Source organism: Otolemur garnettii, unplaced genomic scaffold (assembly GCF_000181295.1).
Source record: "Otolemur garnettii isolate 467f Iridium unplaced genomic scaffold, OtoGar3 scaffold00019, whole genome shotgun sequence".
Classification (NCBI taxonomy): Eukaryota; Metazoa; Chordata; class Mammalia; order Primates; family Galagidae; genus Otolemur; species Otolemur garnettii.
The window spans coordinates 13,611,982-13,638,297 of NW_003852414.1; the positions used below are offsets into that span (position 1 = coordinate 13,611,982).

Below are 26,316 nucleotides of genomic sequence, written 5' to 3' on the forward strand. Positions count from 1 at the left end.
CCCAAAGCATCAGTGCCTATTCTGAATTTCCAGAAACTGTGCGTGTGTGTTTGCTCAAACGGGCACCAAGAACAAACCAAAAATGTGAAATACAACAAAAGGTTCATGAAAGAAAGGGATTCAGCCAATAATTCCCCTTACCATAAAGAATTCATATCTCAAAGAAACTTTCCATCCCCTTTAATTCTTCTGTTAGGAAGTCTCCCCACATTTCACTATCAAAAACTTTTCTCTATTACCTGGGGCTTTGTTTCATTGAACAACTGAGAGGGTTTTGGGATTTGTTTTTTTATAGAAGTATCAAATCTTTTGAATCTCAAATAGAAGATCAACTCTGAAGGGGATAAGACTAACATTATTACTTAAGAAGTGTGTAAAGATATCAGGCGAGATTTGTATAACTGCCAACCAATTGCTATTGGAAGCCACAACTATTGCTCAAGCTAGAGAAAGAAGCATCATCTTATCCGACAAGGAAGTCGTCTATGTGTTGCTTACATACTTGTAGAATACCAGTTGCACCAGTTACATTGGCAAGTCACTTGGTTATTGCTAGCGGACCGAACCTACTCGACAAGAATAAGTTGGAATGTTTCATATAAACAGAACATAGCTACGGTAGAGCGATTGTCATCACATCCTTCAGTCACCTTGCTTTTCATTTCTTTGTTGTTGTGGTTTCTGCAATTCTTGAGTTAGGAAAATGTTACCACCCTCATCAGATACTTAACATTGCAAAGTAAAATATATGGGATAGGAAATGGCACTCATTCATGTCAGACAATCGTGATGATAAAATGTGGTACCCTATTAGTAGAATGAGGTCGTCCAGTGCAGACATTGTGTCCAGATGCTAAGCTTAGTCAAGTGCTGCTGATCAGAGATCTCGGCTTCTTGAGACCTGAATCTGCAAATGTTGAATACTGTACCTTACAAGTGTAAAAGTTTTTTGGGGGTCAGAATGTTGATGACATTGCACGCATAGTAACCTGAATTTAAACTTTAGGAGCTCTCTCTCTTTCTCTCTCTCCCTCTCTCTCTATATATATATCCATTCTCCTCCTTAAGCGATGCCTTTCTTTTTCTTCATTCATGGGGAATTTTCAAAATCTGGATTGTAATTACAGAACAATTTTATTTAGCCAGGGAGGAAAAGTATTGACATGAATGAAAAAGTGGATCAAATAGGCAGGAAAATGATGGGTACTGCAATTAATTGAATCACTTTTGCTATGTGACATAAAAATATTCTAATATTAAGGATTATTTTACAACTCTATGGAAGTTATGCAGTGATGCATCTTGCAAGTTTTGTCTTGATGACAAAATGCACTCTTAGAATCACAAGAGCCTGCCTTGTGTTAGTTATAAACAAAAATATATTTATATATATATTTATGTAACTACTATGTGCTTTAAAGAAAATTACTGTATGGTTCAGCAGGGTTCTTCCATTCTTTTTATCGCCATGCTGACTTGAATGGCTTCTCAGACGGGAATTGACAATGGGTCTTTAGTATTGAAATGGCATAAAAACGAAACAAAAAAGTTAAAAATCCCTTAACATTTTTGTTTCAAAAATGATTAGGGAATTCTTTGTACTGATCGATTTTTGTTTCCGTCAGCCAAGAACAACTGTGGCTTCATGGGACTTCACAGTTGGGAGATGGAGGCAATGCTTCTTAAAATAAATCAGGTGTGTTATTTTGAGGCGGGAGAATGGAAGAGCCTCATTTCCTGCTCCCCCTTCCCGAATCATTAGTTAAAAGTTTGGAAATCTCAGAAATTTCCAAATGCATGTAGAAAGGCATTCATTATCAAGGAAGAGGCGGGCATAGTTTGAACCTCCTGTACAGATAAAAGATTCCTCCTATAAAGTAACGAACTTGTTGATACAGATGGATCCAGACCAGAAAAACAGTCCTTTCGCCACACATCTGTTTGGAAAAGATAGAAAATCTCTGATTCTGTGTTTGTTTTTGTTTCTGCATGTTTTTTTTTCCTTAGCAATCTTGAAACATTCATCATTGCTCTTTTGAGTAAAAGAGTTCAGGCTTTGGAACACAGTTACCTTTGAGACATCAGAGAAGAACATTTGAACCAAAGGTTTAGATCCCTTGTGAACTAAAGCTTTATTATTATTTTTTCTTGATCCCTTTGCAACCCTGCACCTAAGCCAAAAGCACTGGAATCTTTTCATAACTTCAGATAAGTCCATACCAGATGTTCTGAGTGAACTATAGGTATTAATTATTCCACTAGGGAATTCTATGTTCAGTGTAAATGGTATCTTGTATAACTTTTAGTTTTTCTTTTACCCTTCTTGGGCAGGGCTTGTCCAGAAATCTTGTCTCCTTCAGGATACTGCAGCTTAGGGCTCCTTTGTGTGTGTGTGTTTGTCTGTTTGTCTTAAAGGTATAGGCAAAATTTTAGTCTTAACACCTGTAAACCAGTACTGGTGCCGTTCTGTCCTACAGATTTTAGCACTGCTCTGATACAATAAAACCTTCTTTCTCTCCAACTGGTTCAACTTCAGCATAAGCAGGATGTCCAGAACCTCTTCGAAATTTCATTGCAGGCCATCTGCTTGGGCGTCTCTGAAACAGAAAATGCAATAAATAAATAAATGCAATGCATTAAATTTTCTCTTACTACTGCCACAGCTGGAATTGAGTGCACCCCTCATAAACCCTGAAGGCCCTGTTCTTGCATCCTTGTCTGTTTCTGTCAGGGGGTAGTTCATTTGCCACATATGCCCCCAGAGGACTGAGAGTTTGTCAAAGACAGGTTTTAATGCCTTCTGAAGATTTATGTCTGAAAAGTGCACAGACTAGTCAAAAACAAACTATATTAAAAACCAAGTATTTTGGGCTGGGCATGGTGGCTCACACTTGTACTCCTAGCACTCTGGGAAGCTAAAACAGAAAGATTGCTTGAGTTCAGGAGTTTGAGACCATCCCTAGCAGGAGTAAGACGCCATCTCTATAAAAAATAGAAAAATTAGCCATGCATTGTGGCGGGTACCTATAGTCTCAGCTACTCAGGAGACTAGGCAGGAGGATTGCACAGAAGTTTGAGGTTGCTGTGAACTAGGTTGAGGCCACAGCTCTCTAGCCCAGGCAACAGAGTGAGATTCTGTCTCAAAACAAAACTAAACCCCCTCCAAATCCAAACAAACCAAACAAACAAACAAAACCTTTAATTTAGTCACTGAAACTCTCTTTTCTAGATGTCAATCTTGATGTCCCTTCATTTGTGTATTAATTCACTCAGAAACTAAGACTGTGAAATTCTGCACAGTTCTTAGAGGTGTGCTTCCAATCAGGTGCTAGAATTCCTAGTGAACAAGCTTTTAAAGAACTTCACTGAACGTTTTAAAGAAATTATTAAGCGAAGCATATTTGACATTTTGTGCTTGAAAATTAAAGACATCATCCTTTGAAAATAAGACTCCATCATCACATGGTAGGGACAAGCTCAAGCCTAAGAAGAAAATATTGTGCACAGTAGACTCTAGTCCTCAAATGCAGGTTATTTGTTGTTGACAAAATAAGCGCATTTTTCCCCAGCACTTCGTCCATCAAACAAACCTTCTGTGATTTACAAATAGATGTGCTAAAATGAATTATTAAGGTACAGCTGCAGAAGATACTAAAATGCATTTCATAGTCACAGTGACAATAGAAACTATTGAGCCATTTATCAAAGTGTCTACAGTTTGGGGGTGAATAAGACAATCTGTATTGAAGGAAGTTTATTTTATCTAAAGAATTTTAATGCAAAAAAGGTCAACTATCAGTGTACATAAACTGGCATTGTGCATCTTTCTAGATTTGCCAATTATATGCCAGTGTCCATGATTAATGGCTGTAAAAGAACTTTTTCACATCAGGTAGGAAGGGGTATTCGCTCTACATTCTGGAAAAATACCAATCCAAGTAGTTAGGTCTGTCTCCTAGTAATGTGATGTGCTGCCTCTATATCCATTATGTGGGCAGAATGTCTTAAGTTTATTTGCTAATGAAGTCCCATTAAGGGAAACTGAAGTATTCTTATTTTCCAAAAGAAGTTAAAACTTAGGAGGGCCACATCACAAATCCACACATCCAGGTGGGACATGGAGCATTGTCAGTGGAAACTCAGAAGTGCCTCTGAGCAAGCGGGTACTGGAACTCATGGTTACCCCAGTTTGGAGAAGACAGGCCACATGTCACAGTGCCCACTGGACCCTACTGTGGTTTCTGTGACTTTACAACTGGGATGATTCAAAGCCACAGCTGCCCTGGTCAAGCAGCACCACTAGGATTTTACCCTGAATCTTCACCTTTCCCAGGCCCACCTGGTTTATGCATCCAGTTGGGAAGCCCCAGGACCTAGCACTCATTTTCAAGCACTAATTTAAAGCACTTAAAGATGTTGTGGTATATGTGACTTTTTATTAAAAAGGAGTGCAGATGACGGGCAAGTTGATGAGGCTGCTTGTGAAACTGATATTTTACTATAACTCTTTTTTTTGTTTGTTTGTTTTTGCAGTTTTTTTTTTTGGCCGGGGCCAGGTTTGAACCCGCCACCTCCAGTATATGGGGCCGGCGCCCTACTCCTTTGAGCCACAAGCACTGCCCCATTTTGTTAAACTCTTAACCATATTTCATGCTTTCTACTAGGTGGTTCACGTGCGTGATCTCATTTCGTATCCACAATTTAATCATTTACAATTTTTACAAACTTGTGAAGCCACACAATGGCAGAGCCGACATATAACATAAAATCTATCTACTTCCAAAGTTAATTTTTCCTGCTATGAAAATTACTTCTTAAAAATTCAATGCTTTCTGCATAACTCACCCAACATTTGGGACACAGTTGTAGTTTTAGTTCAGTGTAACATAACTAATGCATCAAGTATCCTGTTACTAAGACAGAATTATTTAATAATTCTGACTTAGGTGAAAAGATTGCAGGATTATTGTCAACATTTACCGCGGACATGCAGTAATCATGGAGGGCCTCAAAATAGAAAGCGTAAACATGTGCTTTTGTTAAGGTAGTAAAAATTTGTTTCCCAAATTAATTATATATTTTAAGGATAATGTTTGAATTTTTTAATTAATCCTTGTAGGAAGAAAAACCAGAAACACCCCAACAAGATTTACCATCGCTAGAGATCCCACTACTCACACATAACTATCAATTAAACTGGTTAAACTATCCATATACTTCACTCAAATGTTTCATTACTAAAATTGAACAAAAAAGATTATGTATAATCCGGCCACAGATTTATACAAGACTGCTACTTTATTCAGGCACCACTGAAAATGTATATTTCCTCCAATAGTTTTTTATTAGATTGAAAGAAAGGGAATTTTCCATAATAATGTCTTATTGAAAGCTAACAAATGTCATGAAACTAGGGTTTTAAATTTTTGGTCTTATTTTATATTTTTTAAAAATCCCTTGACATCTCAATCTTAGCCATAGCAATGCCAAATAAAAAGTAAAAACCTCACCCAAACCCTGATTCCTTTCTGGAACACTTTTCACAGTGAAATAGGCCATGTTGTCCCATATCACAAAACAATTATGTGACTGTGAACATGTCACTTGATTTCTCCGGCCTTTGTTTCCTCATTTGTAAAATGATGGTTAATTTGTCCTCTAAAATACTGAGATCCAGAGAGACTCTGGGAGGAAGATCATATTTAAAAAACAAAATCCTTCCAGAATGAGGTTCTTCTGATCACTCTTCCTCCTTCCACTAACCTGTAGAATTCCTAAATTACAAAGTCTATTATAAATTAGTCCGTATTGAAATTGCTTTTCTATGTTCTACAGTTGCTCAGAGATTTCCTTATAAATGAAAATAATGGGGGGAATTCTATGACTTTAACAGAATGATTGAACATTTACTTCTCATGGAAAACTCCAGAATGGTGATGCTGTAATATGAACCCAGTGGACTGGAAGGGCTTGGATGGCAAGGACTAGAAATCTAGGCATCACTTCTCACCCTGACACAAATTTCCAAGCATTATAGAGACGGGATATATTGTACTTCTTTCTCAAGGGCCGCACTTTCCTAAATCTGTGTTCTCTTTAGAACGGCTAATTTAAATTGTTGCAGAAATGGTTAGAGACCACAGGGTCACTTGCTAACAGAGCAGGATGGAGGCAGAAAAGTGAAGAACTGAAACCAGACTGTAATGCTAATTCATTACAGGGAAGAGCGTAATGCCTTAGAACATGACTGGGTGTAATGCGTGGGTGATCTCTAATTTCATTTCTGAGAATTATTTATGTGATTAATCACATTCAGAAGAAAATGTTCGCAGTGATATGTCAGCACCGGGGCAGGGTGTACGGGCAGGATTCTCCCTAATTACTCCTTTAGTACTATTAATTGAACAGTCATCCAGATCTGTCTCAACCATCTGTGGCAAGATAATTAGCTGAAATATCCACAAACACACCGGTAGGGTCCCCTCAGTTAGCCGTGTAGTCTATTGGGTTAGACAGGCCCTTGAAAGGACATTCTAGGCATGAGCTTGGAGAAAAAAAAAAAAAAAAAAAAGGTCTGATTTAGAAATTCAAGGCCCAGATAGAAGATGCCTGTGGGACATGATAGCACTTGCCAAGTACTTGATTCAAGTTCTGGTATTTTATGTTGCCTTCCACAAAGAACAGAGAGGAAGTAGAAAGGGAGATAGATCATTTCCCAGCCCAGGATGTCACATTTTCTTTGTTACTTAGTTCTCTCATCTGGAAAATGAACTACATTACTGTTTTTTAAATTTCTCTTTTGTTTTCTGTTTTCTTCTCTTCTCCCATCTTCTCCTTATCTTTCTCTTCTCTTTTCTCTTAAAAAATATTTTAAGCCACAGATGCTTTCTTTTTTCCCTTTAAAAAAAAAATCTTACTTAGAAGCCCAAACAGAAGCACCCAGGCGGGTCTCCCTTAACTGTGCTGGACTAGCTTGTTTTCAGGCACTCCCTAAACCCCGCCAGTTTCTATGAATCCCACACTTTCTTAAAGCATGTTTTTGGAAACTGCAGAACTAAATCTGTGTTTCTCAAAGTTGACTGTGTGCACGAATCACAAGGGATCTTGTTAAACCACACATTCGAATCAGTAGGTCTCAGGGAGACCTGGGAGCCCACATTACTAATAGGCTCCCTCCCGCTCACTGCTGGGCCACACAACAGGCTTTAAAGAGCAAGGATAATGATTTTCTAAGATCCCCTCGAACAGAAACATTCTCCAAAATCAAGTGGAAGAAAAAATATTGAACTTGGATCTTGCTGGTGTCTCCAGCAGACCTTCCTAGGAACTGAAGGCTTTGCAGAGGGGTCAATCTTTCTACCAGTCAGCTTTGATTAAGTTGATTGTCCATTGGAAGGGCTGTTTTTCTCTTTATCATACTTTGAAATCGGAGTTATTCTCTCTTTCCCTTACTTTGTCTTGAGTATTTCTTCAGTCTTAACAAGTTGGGATGCCAGATTTAGCAAATAGATATATGACACTGGTTAAATTTGAATTTCAGATAAACAACAAGTCATTTTTTAAAATTATATTTCATGGGACACGCTTATGCTAAAAAAAAAAAAAAAAGACTTCTGTTTTCATTTGAAATTCAAATTTATCTGAATGTCCTGCATTAGACTTGGCAACTCTGTCTAGGGGGAAACACAATGGTTTTGGGCCTTTGCCAGTGAAACTTGCAATTTAATTAAAATAAACTACTCCTGTTTGTGGCTGTGTCTCTTTGCTTCATGAATTGTAGATCACATTTGCCTTAAAAAGGGTAACTCAAATTGATTTGTCTATCTTCTGACAAGTGGGAAGATGGCTGAGCTGAGAATTCTAAGCAGGAAAATGCCGATGCCTCATGCATGAAGCCAAGCTTGAGTGTGTTTCACACATTTCCTGCTCTTTCTATGTTACTTCTTCCTCACGTGAAAGCTGCCTGATTGTCCTGCAGTTGGCTTTTCTCTTGCCGTTGGTATGTAGCTTTCATGTTAGAACTACCTGATGGACAATCCTGAAGTTACCTCTAGAGTTGGTACATGCCCAAGGTAAAAGTTGTCCCAGTGCACATACAGAACGGCTTTCTGTTTGGATTAACAAAACAACAAAAAAATCATGGCTTGGCCCTATAGCACAGTGGTCATGGCACCAGCTATATGCACTGAGGCTGATGGGTTCGAACCCAGCCCAGGCCAGCTAAACAACAATGACAACTGTAACAATAAAGAAAAATATAGCCGGGTGTTGTGGTGGGCACCAGTAGTCCCAGCTAATTGGGAGGCTGAGGCAAGAGAATCGCTTAAGCCCGAGTGTTTGAGGTTGCTGTGTGCTATGACACCAGGGCACTCTACCGAGGGTGATACAGACTCTGTCTCAAAAAAAAATTCATGTAATTTTTTTCCCACAAGTACAAAGTATAAGTAAAGAATGACTCTCCAATGGTTGATAAATTAAGTATAAACTCTTTAACATGGGGAAGAAATGTCATTCAATCATACATTTCCAATAATGTATGTTACTTTATTTCACTGTTTGGTGGTTTTCAGAGTTGGCCGAAAAGTCAAATCTCATAGGGAATTTAAAAACAAGCAAACAACACTAACCTGGTGGCCCAGCTCAGCCAACTGAGTTAGAATCTCCAGGTGGGATCCAGGGAAGCGTATTTTTAAAAAGTTGTTCAGGTGACTCAGGGAGGACACTGAGAACTAAGGACCAACCTCTGCTCAACCCCACCTCTCCGTTCCCAGGCTGGATTCCATAATTCCCCACTCGCAGCCTGTGCCTGTGGTATTCCTTCAGCCTGCAGTGCCACTTACTTCATCTAGACTTATGCAAACACTACCAATTTCCTAAGTTTTTCCCAAGAAAACCTTCTGGATCCCCACCTACAGATTAGAAGTCACTTCTGATTGTCCCGTGTTGTTCAGATGTTTCCTGGCATTTTATCACTATGTATTGTCACATTTTAGCACACACTGGTTGTGCACGTGATGTATATGGAGTCTGTACACATACGTTATGCTCTATGTATATGACCTTGAGGTCAAGCGTCTGATCCTGTTCACCTCTGCAATGAACACATGTTATCATGGGGTACAGTGTGGTGTTTTCATATACAATTCGAAATACTCTCATCAAACTGGTTAATGTAGCCTTTGTGTCATTTTCTTAGTTATTAAGACATTCATACTCTGCTTTTAGAAAGATTCACTTGTACCCTTGTGAGATAAACCATAGAGGTGACCCCACCAATCAACCTCCACCCACCCACCTCCCACCCTTCCCATCTCCCTCCCCCCCTCTATATTGTAAGGTTATAATTAGGTTATATCTTTCCTATGAAAGCTATAAATTAGTTTCAAATTAGGGCCGTGTATGTTGGATACTTTCTCTTCCATTCTTGAGATACTTTACTAAGAATAACATTTTCCACCTCCATCCATGTAAACATGAAGGAGGCAAAGCCTCCATCTTTCTTTAGGGCTGCATAATATTCCACAGTTTGTTGATCCATTTGTGGATTGATGGGTACTTGGGCTTCTTCCATGTCCTAGCAATTATGAATTGGGCTGCAATAAACATTCTGATATAAATATCTTTGTTGTAATGTGATTTTTGGTATATCCAGAAGACCAAAAATCATATTACAACAAAGGGTATCTACTTGGAATAGATTGGATCCTTTTTGTAACGTCTGTCTCCTCTATAAGACAAATTTATGAAAGAAATGCAGATAGAGAAAATTTCCTCATTTTGAACTTCATAACCATGCAAGTAAAAAAGATTAAGAAAAAAACCAAAATATTACCATACAGGAACAGAAAAAGAGAGTGCATGAATGTACTTTTTGAGCAAATCGGAAAGACGACTCATGAAGAATATCGCCGAAGGAATGAACTACACACAAAGTTCAGAGTATGAATTGCACTTGTCATAACAGAATTGAAGTTCTTTGCATTCTGTTTCTTCATCCTTACAAACACAATGCTATCCTTCTTTATTTTGAAACTACTGTTTTAACATGTACAGATATAGGAAGTTCTATATGAGTTGAAGATACTCCCTGTGCCTGAAATAAATGCAAAACATTCAGACCTTAAGAACTTATCCTCTAAATGGATGCAAATAGCTGAGTTTGCTGTCAGAGGTCAAGGGTATAACTTGGGAAGTCTCCAAATTCACTTCCATGTAGGAGACAGTGTTTATGGAAAGATAAATAATAAAACTGTGCTAAGTTGAAGTTTAATAAAACTGAACAGTAAAGGAACCCATTCTTCACCATGTAGTTTGGCCAAAGTTTTTTTCCCAGGGAGGACTGTTTCATCACTAACACATTTTAGAATTTCTGGCACATGGTGAAATAAAAAGCCTTATTTTAGTCAGATTTATTGTAATTCTCTATAGAGGATGCACCATTTTTTTTTTCTTTTACCTTCACTTGGAGCAGGTGGCATGGATCTATCATAGCCAGCAAGGTGTTATATACAAGGAAACTCACAAGAAGTATTTGTGTTGACTTGCAGAGATCTTATTCTGTAGTTTACACCCCAATTCAGAGGAGACTCTCGGGTGACAAGCTATCTTTCTGACTGTTTTATTTCTTTTTATCTTTAGTTCATTGTTGACCACTTTGTTGCCCAAACCAAGAATGAAGGCGATAGTGATTATTGGTGCATTCATGTGGGAATAAATGCATTCGGGCAGCCAATAAAATGGCTATTTACACATCTGTATGTAATACACAGTATTAAACGCAAAGCATTTATATTATGTGTAGGCAATATAATATATTTGCATATAAAAGCTTGAACAGGAACTAAGCCATAAGATTTGAGAGTCAGTAAAAATAATCAAGTATCCACTGAAAACATCGGATTATAAATGTTGTGAGTTTTGCGACAGCTCATTCTATCTCCCCTCCCAGCAGCTGACACAGTGTCTGGCCATCACATGACACTGACTGCCACTAAATCCTTTGGATTCTGGAGAATTGTCTTCACCAGGCTGTACTAAACCCCCTGCCGGCCTGAACTCCACAGAAGGCCTCTCCAATCTCTGTTCTCTCATCTATCTGCAATCAATTCTGAATCAATTCTGAATAAGTTCCCCACATCCTTATCACACATCCTCATCTCCTATACTTTCCTACTCCAGATTCTAAGCAGGTCCAAGTGGTGGAGAAAAAACATCACAAATCCAAGTTATCCCAGCCTCAAAGAATCACTCTCTAATTCCTTTGGGAAGTCAGTGATTCATTGACCCTTCCCTGTTGATGTTTTAGATACACCCAACCTCCAACCATGTGCTTTCCAATCTCCAATCTCATGCTGCCCTTTCCCAAATCATGATTTTCTTTATTTTTACTAAGAAGATGAAGCCATTAAGAAGATCCAATTCTCCCCTGCCATCAATACTTTTATATCTATTCACACTGTCTTGCTATCTGAAATACTCTTCTTTGGCTGCATAGGTAAGTGCTTTTTCTGCTGTGCTGTGACATAACTTCCTTCCTCCCTCCTTTCCAGGAACCTTAAAACATCCTTTCTGTAGTTTGTTTATCTTATGCCTACACTCAATATCAGGGGAAAAGCCTTTAGGGATCAGGGAGGGTGACTGGCAAGTTCTCACCTAATGTGCACATGGTGAGGGTGTACAGCACGCCCCCGGGGGAAGGGCTCAGCTACTACTCGAACTTTACCTTAGAAATGAAAACAATGTGAGCTAAACATTTTTACCCTCATATCAATCTGCAATTTAGAAAAAGAAAAAAAAAGATAAAAAAAGAAAGAAATCTTTTATTTGATGTTCTTCACTTAGTTCTATATCCGTCTTGCATGCAACACTGACGCTACTATCTTCATGCTACTATCTTCATGCTAAATGGGATTTTTTACCCCTTTAAATCCAGGCTTGCTCTCTTCCTTGAAAGGGTATCCTTTTGGATCACCAAGGATCCAAATGAATGCCTTTTTCCAGTGACTTCTGTAGAGCACTTTGCAATGCTGCCCTTCTCTTCACTCTTGACACTCCTCACTTTATAACTTTCTAGCAAGGTACGTTTTCTTCTATCTTGCTCTGTTTTCTGTGGGGTTTTTTTTGTTTGTTTGTTTTGTTTTTCTGTTAAGTGGTCCCCTTTTCTGGTTCCTAAATGCTAAATGTTAACACACCCTAAGGTTTAGTCACAAGCACTCTCATCTCTCTCTTTTCCACATGGTTCTCTTTATTCTCTTGGGTTTCAACTTCCCCTATTACAGCGTCCATATTTTCTCTGACATGATTACCTTAATCCATTCCTTCCTTTCAGGTGCCTTTTTGAAGAGGCTCAAGTACAATATGACCATCAACTCAAACCAACAAGCTCAAAATCTATCCCTTCATTTCCCTTCTGGTGTTTCTAATTCTGTCATTAGAAAATATAACTTCTCAATTCTTTTTCTCAAGATCATTCTTTTTATTTCAGTCTCTTAACTGATTGGGCAGGAGATAGTAGGTATCCAAAATTGCAGAATAAATCAAGCTCCTCAGATTTAAAAAGATATACCATTTTGGATACCTATTTTCAATACAGAAGCTGAAAAAGGCACGAAGTTTGCTATCAGTATCTTTTAAACTTTCTCAGTACTAAATTTCTCAGATTCAGTACTTTGTGGAGTTATCCTTGAATCTATCTTCATCATACACCTCGGTGACATTAAGAACAGCTATCGGACTGCACTGTGTTAACAGAATCTTTCTTTCTGACTGATCTTCCACGGTCTATGCTGAGAATACAGCAGAACCTCCATAGTTGACCACCTCCCTAGGCCGACCTAATTTCTATAGTCTGGACATGCACCACAGGTACCTCTCACTATAGCAGGCCCAGAACCTCCAGACAGAGGTTCTACTGTCTTCTTTAGCATTAGCCTTAGTTCACAGTATGTTGAAAGTGCTTTCAGCAGTATCTCTTTATTTCTTGAGCCACATTTCCACAAAGGGCCCCTTTCTACTAAAATCGGGTGATAATTTGCTATTGGACAGGCAATTTACTTTCAAGAAAAGTACTTTACACGGTGGGCCTGAAAACAAGCCAGTTTACTGTTGCACAGTGACTGGGTTGAAAGACAAGATAAAGCCGCTTTGCTCATAAATATCCTAATAAAAGTCGAATGTGAATTAGTGCCGACCCCGACGACAGTAAGAGCGGCCATGTTCCTTAAGAAATTGTTCTCATAAAGTCACTTGCGTCTGGAGCACCCATGTGTTTCAAACTGAAGTTAAAGAAAGCTGGCAAGGCAAACTCTAATTCAGCTGTGACCTCAGGCATAGTGAACGGTGTACTATTTTCTGCCCTGAAGTGGTTGCACACTTTCATCTGCATTCTGTCAGACAGTTAGAGAACAACCCCATTAGACAACATATGTCATCAAATTGAAGGATGGACACTGTTAGTTTGAAGATTTAGAGTGAGGTCCATCAGTCACATGAGGGCATAATTAGATTTTCTCTTGTCTGTGAACAGTAATTCATGTTATTTTAAAATTGTGTACATTTCAACAAAATCAAAAGCTTTGGAGAAAGTTGAAGAGGCAGATAGCAAACTTTGCAGCTATTTTTAAGCTTCTGGGTTGCAAAGGGGGTTGCCAAAATGGTGTAACTTGTTAAATCTGAAGAACCTGATTTATTTTGCAAGTTTGGAGAAACTGGAATAGAAGGAGAACAACCCTGAGGAAAGATAGGATTAGTGCGGCGGGAAAATAAAAGTTAAGGAATATGTAATTTAGAGGATCAGTGGTGGAGATATTACAGATGCATTTGTAGTTGTATTTTTGATACCAAGTTATAACTGACTTTGTAATTGTATTTTTGATACCAAGTTATAACTGACTAATAGCAGAGTTTAATCATTCCCGACTCAGGGCCTCCACCAGTGGTCATTACTGTCCTTTGCAAAGATTCATGTTATCTCCACAAAAGCTTCCTTGAGAGTACATTACATTCATCCTGTGATAAGAACTACTGATAACTGTTGTAGCAATATTGTGTGAACCAGGTTATAGTTCGGGAAGTAACTCTTTTTGCAACATTTTGAGAAGGAATTAAAAAAGAAATAAGAAGAGTAAAATGTCTCCGATATACCAATTAGAACCTATAAAACCAATTGTTTTTTATTGTATAATCAATGGTGTAATACTCAGGGGTTGATAATATGGTCTGTGGATTATTTAGATCATTTTTCCCCCTTCCTCTTATCTTCTTTATCAACACTTGCTAAACAAAAGAAGAATGAGAAATAATTAAATAGCTCCAATAAATCTTAGTCGTCATACGGTTTCTGTCTGAAACTGACTGCTCCTTAAAATAGTGCTTTGAACACTGGTGAAGGTTGCTTAGAAGATGTCATCAAATTTGGTTTCAACCATTGGCCAGGTTGCACGGAATGGTTGAGGAATTGACCCAAAGCCACAATGTTATAAGTTAAAAGCTGGAATTTTTGCAAGATCTCTGCCTTTTGTGCTATACTCTTTTGACTGAATTTTAGTGGTACCTGATTCTGCCAGCTTTAAGCACTAAAGCATTAGGCAAATCACTTCTCAGAGGACTAAAGTTATTCCGACATTATGTAAGTGGTTAGACTAGTTAAACTACTGGTTAAATTAGTATGCTTCTCCTACCTATTTAAATAATGCATACCCATTTAACCATCACTTTCCTGTCTTAGTAAAATTTTGGAAATTCATTTACACTAGGGGAGAAAGCAAACGACAGCCCTGACATCTCTGGCTCCGTTACTTCCTCCTGTTTCAAGTAACTCCTTATGGGAAAAGACTGTTTACAGAGCTTTATGTCACCTGTTATTTTAATGATCAGTTCCTTTGGTTTGATGCAGACTTCTCACTACAGGCAAACCTGATCATGACAGCTAAGACATTACCCAACGCTCCCAGAGTTGGTGGGCTTTTCTTCCAGGTTGTACTTCATCGGTTATTCTGTTCTCTCGACAGGACAACTATGGTCTTCTTTGTTGTTTGTGTTTTATTTTTTCTCTTGGGGTTACCCATAAAATAAAGTGTCTTCATGAACAGCAGGCATGCAACAGACGTATTTCTCATTCACTGGCAATTTTTTTGTGTCTTTCTGAAACATTTGTAACCCCAGGGGTGGAGGGATTCAGAATATCCTAGATTTACAGGGAGAGATGAACTTTCAAGTTATTCTAGTTTAACCCCTTCCATGTAATGTCTAAACAACCTCTAATGTCCTGGATCAGAGGTCTTCTTGAATGCTCACGTATCTCTGGTAATGAAGAACTCCAAGCCTATTGCATCTCTGAGCACCCGGATTTATTGGTCCTTATAATGAGTCCATGTTTGTATCTTCACAGCATCTTACCCCAAATTCTTATGCCTATTCTCTGAATCCACAGGGAATAAGGCAGCTATCTCAACCTAAGTTTCAAGTCTTTAATTTTCTCTTTTATTTATTTATTTATTATTAAATGATAGCTGTGTACATTAATGCAATCATAGGGTATAGTGTGGTGTTTTCATATACAATTTGAAATATTTTCATCAAACTGGTTAACATAGACTTCATGTCAATTTTCTTAGTTATTGTGTTAAGACGTTTATACTCTACTTTTAGGAAGATTCACTTGTACCCCTGTTAGACAAACCACAGAGGGAATCCCTCCAATCACCCTCCCTCCCCGCTCCCTATATTCTTAGGCTATAATTAGGTATAGCTTTCTCTCCACTGAACACATTGGAAGCTGACTGGGTCCAAAACTGGACCCCACTACTATTGATGGGTGCTAAACTGCTTTTCACCAGACATTATGATTAATGTTAAACTTGACAGCCACATACTGCAAATTATAAATTCTGAGATTACTTTGACTAAATTTCAGGGTTCTTTACTTATGCTACATCAAGTTTTTTCCAGTATTAAATTTGTACATATTTAGCATTTAAGTCAAGTTACAAGCTATGGAACAGTGAGATATTTAAAGGTCAACTTCAAGGGGAAAAACTAAGAAATAAATATGGGACATAAATTCAACCTCAAATAAGAAAAATATCTTACATACTATTAGGAGAGGATTAGCCTTTACTAGAATCCTCGGATTTAAAGCTGTAAGAAGATTTTGAATAATTCTGATGAACTTATTTTCTTTTTATAGAAGAAAAGATGTCCTCATTTTTGCAAAAGAAAATATAATTTTCTCTTCAAAAGCTATGCCAAGGTGCTTTTGGCATATAAGATTTCAAAAAAAGAGTTTTTGAGTTATGAATGATGTTCGTCTATTCAAAATTTATCTATAGTGTTTTAAAGTGCTATATTAGTTAGAATACAAATATGGTAATTAGTTGAGAGTAGAAAAAGTAAACATGAAACTAACAGTTCTGACCCGTTGTTCACTTACTATATGATGTGAGAAAATTGCTACAATTGTCAGTTGAAAAAGTATTTTGTTTTCATTAGGAAAGTTTTTGTGGAGTGATCACCACAAATTAGAGCAAAATAATTTTAATCTGTTTGTAAATTACAAATACCTTTGGTTGATCAATTCTGAACGAAGTACAAAAAGCATGATTACTACCATTATGTATAAGAAATGTCTTTACATTTTTATTCCTCAGATTCATACTTTTGATCTTTGAAACTCAAATTTTAAATTCCAATATTCTTATAATCACAAGTGATTCTAGTATTATTTATAAACCAAAGCATTCCTTAATGATCGACTTGTTTAGTTGTTTTGTATTTCTGCCAGAAAATACTACATTAAGTGAAATTGGGAGAAAAATCATCTTATAAATGAATAAACTCATGGTTATTGGGAAGTGATAATTGTTGCTAAAATTAAAGTTTCTATTACCCGTCTCCGCAAATAGAAAGACGTATGCATTTATTTTAACTAAGAACAATTACCAGAACAATTACTAAAGTCACAAGGAAGAAATTATTCCACAATGGGTACTGTCAGGAGAGTGATCTTCTCTCGAAGAGTAGAATACGTAAAACATATATTAAGTACTTAAAATGACATAATTCAGGTTACAGATGCCCAAGTTAATTGTGGCTCTACAAGTTCTACTGATTCCTTCGATTCTTTGATCTATTAAAAGCTTCTCTGTGAAGATTATATATCTATCATTATCTGTCTAGATAATCTCATATGCCATTAAAAACATGTAGTTAGGGGAAGGTAATTAAGAGGTGGAGGATAAGATATTTCATGAAATATTTTTAATCATTCTTTCCAGTAAAAGGAAGATGATGTTTCATGAAATTACAAACACTACTTTAGTCCTAGGGACTTAAGTGAAAATGTTACCCAGAGAGTAAATGAAAGATGACATCTATAAAAGAAATGTTGTTTTGGTGATTACACAGATCACCAAGTCATGAATTTGAACCGAAATCCTTCAGTTATGTACATTAATACAATTCTGGCATCGTAGAATGGGAACTGAGGAAAGGAAATCATAGGTACCCAAACGATGTCTAGTTTTTAAAGTGCCCCAATTATACCACCTGTATTTCCTTCATTTTGTTATATTTCTGTAAATCTGTCACTCATAGAATACTTTCTTTAATGAGGGAGTCTAACTGTGTCAGCTAGATTTTGCCTCATCTTCCCTTCCTTGTCGCAGTTCATCAAAAGCGAAACCATCTCTTGCCTTGGTTAAGACATAAAAATAAGAAGTGTTTTATTTCAATGAATCATTTTTTCCCCTTGAGTTTTAAGGCTGAAATGAGACAAAGAACTACATTAAGGGCAAAATTCAGTTATTACAAACATGTGACTTCAAGATAAAAAAAGGACCCATGGTAGTCATTGGATCACGGCGTCTACACCCCCAAGAGCTATTCATCTAGCAGCTGCAAAGGCACATGCCAAACTTCCAGCAGACCCTTTTTTCCCCTCTCCACCAGCAGCCTTTGAATCCTTGCCTGGCTCCTTTCTCTGGCTCCTCTCCTGGTGGCACTGTTGATTGCCAGGAAAAGTTGAGGGCCACAGCTGCCTGCAGCTCTTTAATCATATTCTCCATGGGTCCTTGTTATCCTCAAATATTTCTTGGGCTGGGGAATCCCCTTGAGTGGCAAACTCAAAGGCCTCTTGCTATGTCGCTGCTGGAGCTGTGCAGGCGACAGGGCCAGGGCGAGGAGTCCTGAGCTGAAGTCTTGGCTCTGTTACCAGGTGTCAAACGATCCAAGCAAATTGCTTCCCCATTCCCAGTCTCTATTTCTACACTGTACTTGACTCCAACAAAGGCTTAGAAAGGACGCTGCCCACTTAGGTTCCAGAAACAGATGTCTCTGCTGCTTTGAATTTATCTGGATTTAATAGTATCTAGAGGGAGTCCCAAGGGTTGCCCATAAAGTCACCATCCATAGAGAAAAAGGCAGTAAACTGCAGCTAAATGTCCTTTTATTTACAAAACACTCAATACAAAATTTTACTCAAAAATCACACACTATTGGTTACCTCTTTGTAAAATTTTGTAACAAATATTGTGTAAACAAAGGTACATTTCACTACAATTTCCCATTTTCCCTGGGTATGGAGACTTTATGGGTGACCTTTGGGACTCCTTGTTGAATTGGATAACTGGGGCAGTACAGCTATAGAAGAGACAAAAATCACCTTTTGGAATGTTAATATTGGTTGAAGATTGTATAGAATCATTATTTTGCAGCCAACACATGTCTGTCTTATTGAGTATAATATAAAATTCATATGAGCCTTTTTGACAAAACATGAACCCTCAAGGACATCTACCTGTAGATACTTGGGGAATTCATACACTTTATTTTGGAAAAGTTCCAGAACCCCATAGCTCTATGCCTGTTAAGGTTTCTTTTTGCATTGACATCCTAAGATTTTGTTGATAGAAAACCCTGGGTATCACCCAAAGCAGGTATTTTGACCCGCCAGCAATGATAAGGATTTTAAAGCACGATATGAACAATGACTGATATGCAGACACGTATGTTCAAGTTTTCCTGTCAGAACCATCTTGTAACTTCTAATTCAAGCACAACTGAAAAATGGTGAGTCTGTTTTCTCCTTCAGGACTATGAACTGTTTTTACCAACTTAGTTTTGTTAATGAATGTATATCCAGAGCTCCCCCCCTCCCCAAATCATAAGGATGATAATAATAAAAATACCACTTATGACCAAATTGTAAGACAAAGATCACAGTATATTCTTCCATCCCTGGTGATTTGGCTAATCATACCTTCCTGCTCAAAAGCAAAGGTAATATTTTATCAAACATTGTGTAAAGACTCACTTTCTTAAAACACAAAACATTCAAACGAAAGCCAACCCCAATGTGAGATATGTATGTCATCTGTCTCCACCCACTGGAATGTAAGCTCCAAGAAGGCAACGATGCTACTCGGAGTTACAACCTCCTATTTGAAGGCAAACTCCATCAGCATCGCACCATTGCAGTCCCTCCCTGGAACACAAGGGGCACTGTTCCTACAATTTTGTCTGTCTTCTTTTCCATTGTAAACTAGTCCTTTCCCACAATTTCTATCCCTCTAAGGATATTATACCTAGCTCTTTGTAGCAGCAGAATTTCATACTCTTCGTTTTTACTTTTCTATATTTTTTTAAAAAAAAGCTTCAGTATTTTTTTACTTGTAGAATCTTTTTTTCCAAGGGTTTTCATTATCTTTATTGCTAGGTTCTTGTCAGTTTCATTTCATTTTTATCTGTATGGAATAATCAAACCTTCACATAAGTGTCCAAAGACTAGCCATTGTTTAAATATACTGAGAAAAATCAAGGATGGTGTTCAACATTAATTCTCTCAGGGAGATGGCGAGTCTAGATCATTCTTCTTACAGCTCAAATAGAATCCTTTCATAGGAATGTTGATTTCATATGATGACTGCCTTATAATTATTTTCTTGACCTTCACTTAGATCATATTTTATTTAAAACTCTTTGATATATGAAGAATGGTGTTCAGTAGTACAAACATTTATCTCAGTGACCTAGCTAAATTTATGCACCAACAAAATTTATTGTGAGTCACAGAATCTTTCCCTAGAAATGTTCACCATTAAATTTAATGTAGAATGCAACAAACGTTGACCCTTATGAAGAGATACTCATTTTATCAAAATTTATTAAAGATTACAGAACATATACTTTAATATTCATTCTCTACCATGTATTTCAAGATAATTTTAGTTTGAAAAGATTTTAAGCCTATCTAAGCATTCTTATAAATTGTGATGGATTTCAGTCAAAATCAGATGTCCTTTGTATTTCATTTCTAAATCTTAGGGGGGTATAAATGTTTTTGTGATGTGAATACCTTGTGTAAGGTTAAAGTTGGGACTTTTAGTGTGTCCATCGCCAAAATTGCATTCACTGGACCCTATAAGTGAGTTTTTACCCCTCCCTCCCTCTCCTGCTTCTTGGATTCCAACAGTCTTTACATTTCTTTGTACCTGCCTATCATCAGCTATCCTTTTGAAATTTACTTTGAAAAGCTAGACAGACAAACTCAAAATGCAAGCTAGCTAGTAAAAAGCCAAAGAAAATACTCAGTCTCAGATCTGAGGGGGATGATGGATAAACACAAGATAACAGTAAAAAATAGACTTTTCTGCTTGATCAAATGGCGACTGGATGTTTTAAGAGAATGGAACTCTTGTACCTGATGCTGTGTAAGCAGACGCAGGATATAAGCAGTTATTCACTTGTTTAATCACGCAGTTGAGGGGGTGATGACGTGCTTTTATTTTTGCATTTCCGTCTTACAAACAAGCTAAAGCCCATGTAAACATTTCATATGAGGGAAAGTGTTTGTGTCCACGAAATGTGTAATAACTGGTGTATATTTTCTCCAAGAACAAAATGCACAGGTAACGGCCTCTGTCATTATCATCACTAAAAATAGACAATGACAACAGTTACCTGAACTGGTGTGATGATTTTGGCAGTATTTACTAAGTTCTTTTAAACTGTTTTGTTCTTTTGATTCTACTTTGGAAGTCTGTTTAAAGGAGGACATAATGTATGTCCTTGGCGATACATCACTCTGTGTTTCCACATATAGTTATGAACAAAAACCTTTTTATACACAGAGAGGCGGCATGGCCCAGCAGTTAAGGTTATGGCTTCTGAAGTTGGAGAGAGCCTGGGTTCAAATCCTGGCCTGCTACTGACCTACCTCAATAGCTGTTAACCGAGTTGTGTTTTGATTCCATGAGATGGAGATAATCTTAGTGTCTCATATAGGGTTCTCATGAGTATTAAGTGAGGTAGTATGTATAAATCACTTCCAGTAATGAATTTAATAAATATCAGCTGTTACTAGCTATATGTTCAAAAATTAAAATGAGAAAAAAAAAATAGGAAGAGCCCCAATGCTCCACAAGAGGAGATGGGCTGCAAGAGCTCTGGGATTCTACTCAGGGGCAGAGTCATTAAATTTTATCACAGAATACACAGCGTTTAACAGAAACTAGTTTGCCATAGAGTTCAGTGCATTCTGGATTTCACTGTGAAATATACAAAATACCCATTTGGTCATATTTCAGTATCACTGAAACTGGGATGTATTTTATACTTGAGGGCAATTTTTCAATTTTTTTTATCTTCTGGCAAGCTTTGTGGCAATTTGTTACAGCAGCAAATTAACACAGAGACAGTCTTTATTTGGGTGAAATGAAGTTCTTCTTGACTTCAAGATATGTGTTAGGCTTTCAGTGTTTCTGGTTTACCCTCTGACTCCTTGAGAAGAAACCACTAAACGCTATGGAATGAATCTTCAATGGAATAGTATACAAACATTAAAATCATTTCTGCAAGCAGTTTATAATCAAATGGAGAAATGTTGTTTTCTTAGAAAGACTATCAATTTGCATTATGGTGAAATCACAAGTGTGTTCAATGGGCAAATGCCAGTTTTTATATTTCTACCGTGTCTCAATTTTTCTATAATGAATGATGTCATTTTCCTATTAAAAAAAGCACACGAATTTCATTATTTTTTCAGAGACAGAGTCTTACTCTGTTAGACTCAGTAGAGTACCGTAGCATCAAAGCTCACAGCAATCTCCAACTCTTGGGCTTAAGTGATTCTCTTGCCTCAGCCTCCTAAGTAGGTGGGAATACAGGTGCCCACCACAATGCCTGGCTATTTTTTGTTGTAGTTTTGGCTGGGGCCAGGTTCAAACCTGGTGCCCTACTCACCGAGGGACTGGTGCCCTACTCACCGAGCCACAGGCCCCGCCCATGAATTTCATTTTAAAGGTAGATAAGAGTATAACATGAAACATCACAAAGCAACAGAAACAATATAGATGTATTCCATCAATTTATGCAACAACATTCTAATTTAATCAATAATTCAAAATCTTCTAATTTGGAGGTCTGGCATGGCACAAACTGTGTGGTCATCATGGACTATGTTTTGAATTTGCAAACATTGGTGAGCTTTAATAATAGTCAAGTTATGATTATTGCCTTCCAAAAATCATCCGCTGACCAGCTGCTGGGAACCGCATGACCACGGCAGGGTGCCAGACAGGGAGTGATTTAATCAGACACTGGTGGTGGCTACAAAGAAAGGGAAGGAGAAAGGCAGGGAAGAGAAAAGCTGGGGAGGCTGCTGAATGCCTCTGCTGCACTTAAGTGGGAAAAAGTGACGGAGCTATCCCTAGAACTGTGGCTCTTTGACCTGGGGTAAGTTGTTCCGTCCCTCTGAGCCCATCTCTCCCTTTGTGTTGTGAAGGTATAGGACTAACCATCTCAAAGATTCCTTCTAGCTCTAATATTCTATAAATATGGTTGTATTTGTGCAAACACCTTCCACACACCTGTGGACATAGAGGCTCTGCTTATATGACAGTGAGACTGATTCAAAACAACAACAGAAATAGTCCCACTCTCTTGCAGTCTTGCTTTGTAATCACTTAGGGATTGCTGGCAACTATCTTTACCTAGATTCTATGTACTGTGCAATTTGCTGCAAATACCGTCCCCATCAGATATTTCACAGTATCTTGTTTCTCTCTCTGTTAGGAAATAAACTGCAGAGCATATGAAAACGCTTAAACATGTGATGGGTTGCAGCCACAGCCACAGCCTGATGTCTGCTTAGTCCCTGAGGCTTTCAGCTTATCACTCATCAGCTCTTTGAGGGATGCATTTGTAACTTCGGGAAAGTTGTCTACTTTCTCCCAAGAAAATCCATCACATTAACAACCCTTACTAACAGTTTCCTAACAGAATGAGATGCCTGGCAATTTCTCAGTGACTATGATAGGGTGCTATTTCCGGAATGTATCTCGTGTGAGATTTCGCTGGAAGTTTGAAATGTCCTAGGATATTTAGTATGGATTTTTTTTTCTAGGAAATCTTGGTAGATGACCTATTTTCTGAAAGAAACTGAAGTTATTTAATCTAAGTCTTAAGGAGTTACTAAGTCTTGTAGGCTGGACTAAATGGTGCCCATGTTTAATTCTAAGGCAAAACAGAGAGGTAAATTCCAGAGATAGGGATTACTGCAGGTGGAGTTGCAGAGGAGAAAGAGAGATTATTTTCAGCTGCCCAAACGGGGGGACAGTCCAAAGAAGGTACATGGAATTGAAGAACTGAGGTGGGATGGGAAGACTTTCTTGGTGGAGGAATAGAATGAGCAATGTCTTTATGGCATGGAGAACTGGTGGTGTGTAACCGAGAAGAGAAGAGAGTGAAATTTGACAACAGTGCCAATTCCACACTGGGGAGCCACAGAGTAAAGACTGAAGTGACACATAGGAGCCAGTCTACCAAAGCCTGTACTTTATTTTATGGACAGTTGTGAGCCATCTAGGACTTCTAAGCAATTATTTAATTGATTTGCATTTCCCCCTCCCTACTCTAGGGGGCAAACATCATTTTATCTCTGTGGTGTAAAAGGCATTATAATTTCACACCCAACAAGGAAACAAAATTCTAGACAACTTTTTGTGTGTCACACAGTGAGTTAGAATTAAACGCTTACATTTCTGAAATTCTGCGAGGGATTTCCTTTAGGACTCTAGGACTTCCGGTATAATCTGGTGTTAGAACAGGAGTGGCCCCAGTAAGATGCCAGAGTGACAGGGACACGCACAGGAGCCCAGGAAATCCTACCTTCCCGTGGTGAGAAGACGACTAGGTCAGATTGACCAGAACCACTGGGCTCCAGCTTTCACTGTCTCTGCTTTCTAGACTCCAGGACTTCGCTCTGGCTCCTTCTACAAAGCCCTTTATCCTCCCACCTATTTTCCTCTTGGTCATGGGTTCTAAATCTACATTCTGTGGGTGAAACCACAGCAGCCATGATTCAGCACAGTACTCTGTATGTGCGTGCGCACACATTTATAAGCATTTTCAAATGTGTATATACACGTTAGACAAAATGGCAAAAGCACAATACCATTATCTTCTTTATCTGTCATTTTGTAGTAAAGACCAATTGTTTTCTAAGTAGTTCACGAGCATTTTGATAGCAGGCATACTGCATCATGCCCACAGCCAATATTTAATTGGTGTTTGCAGAACAATTGATTTAAATGAAGTCTTTGGCCTGGACATGCTGCATTTCCTCCCAGGATCAGGAGAACAGCTGGTTAACACACTAGGTTCAAAAGAATAAAAAAGTATGGTTCCTATTTTCCTTTAGATCTTCTGTAAAAGGCGAGATAGTTTATTTCATTAAAAGCTCCTGAGATAAGGTACCTGAACACGTTGAAAGCAATCTGTCACTGTGTACGTGTGTGAAATCAACCAGCCTGTATCTGGGAAGATGGAGAAATCACGTGCTAAATATTAAAGGCAGGCCGAGTTAGCAGATGGACATGGTTCACCGACTAGTGTGGTGGGGTGCCTACCTCGATGAAGAAGATGCTGGCTGCCGACGTTGGGTGGTGATACATATAGACTGTCACAAGGATGGCTGCGGCTATGATGAGGACCAGGATGAGAATCCCGACGATGAGGCCAGCGTGGAGGGATCCCCCTTTCTTCTCGGCTGCACTGTCATCTGTGGACGCTGAAAGAACAGGCCAGCTGTCAGGACCTTCATGGGAACACCCTTCAACTTGCATTTTCTTCTAGGGAGATACTTTATGCTTTTAATAAAGTGCCATGGAAGCTTTCCTTCCAGTACAACTTTTTTTTTTTTTTTTTTTTTTTTTCCCAGTTTTTGGCTGGGTCCAGGTTTGAACCTGCTGGTATATGAGGCTGGTGCCCTACTCCTTTCAGCCACAGGCGCCACCCAGTACAACTTTTCTTTTTCATAATACTAATTTTTCAGAGGCTAGGTGCTCTTCAAATGGGCAATGAAAAAATCCAACATATGAATGAATGAGAAGACACTTGGAACTGTGTTTTAATTTCTACTTCAATAAACAAAATTAATACCTTTTATTCTAAAAGTACCCGGAACAACCTCGTAATTCCAATTACCTGGATAATGAATTATACATTTGATTTTTCTCATTAAGCCAACGAAGACACCTACAGTAAAACTGATTGAGTTTTGAAAGCTTTTCTTTCTTTTTCTCTTGGGGATTTTAAATTGAAGGACATCAGACAACTTTTGGGGAGCTACACAGACATTTTCAGACAGTCTGGGCATGAACTCGAAGCATAATTCTCAAAAATCTGTTTGAAACAGAAATCTTCTTTAAAAGTGTAACAGATGGATGCTAAATGACCCTTAAATAGTTTTATCACTATCTATCTAAAGGGAACACCACCACAGCATATGAAAATATTCCACTATACCACAGACCAGTATCATTTCCTCCTGCTCTTACTGTGCTGCCTTCCCTGTAATACATAATTTCAGAGTTAGGAAGGGGAGGAATTAAATTTCTAAAGTAATAGCTATTCAAACCAAAGTCAATCAACCACATACAACTAACCTCTAAAGTCTTCTCTTATTCTGAAATTGTATCATCTTTAAGGATTCCTCAGGCATTTAGAGCTCTTCCTGAGCAGCAGGTGGCTGTATCTCAGTGTAGAATCTAATTAGTATTTTTGAATCATTAGATAATTCTTTAAGACTCATGTAAGTTCCCAAACAGTGGTTCCCAATTCTTCCCTTACCAATTTATTGTTATTTGTATCCTTTTCCTCTGTGTTTTAAACACTTCTTTGTCTACTAAACCTCATTTAATAAGCACTATTTTTTTTATTTAAAAATTTTCTTGGCTCGGCGCCTATAGCTCAATCGGCTAAGGCGCCAGCCACGTACACCTAAGGTGGCGGGTTCGAATCCCCAGCCCGGACCCGCCAAAC

General features: G+C 38.1%; 1 protein-coding gene across 1 annotated transcript in view; it reads right to left on the reverse strand.

The window, feature by feature from the left end:
- Positions 1–1,944: 1,944 nt before the first annotated feature.
- Positions 1,945–26,316, reverse strand: part of PLXDC2 (plexin domain containing 2) — a 370,418-nt gene continuing 346,046 nt past the window's right edge. Inside the window, exons 13-14 of the mRNA XM_003786768.1 lie at positions 24,903–25,063; positions 1,945–2,597 (exon numbers count right to left, since the gene is read on the reverse strand). Of these exons, the coding sequence (XP_003786816.1) occupies positions 2,481–2,597; positions 24,903–25,063 (278 nt within the window). The 3' untranslated portion in view covers positions 1,945–2,480. The remainder of the gene's footprint in view (positions 2,598–24,902; positions 25,064–26,316) is intronic.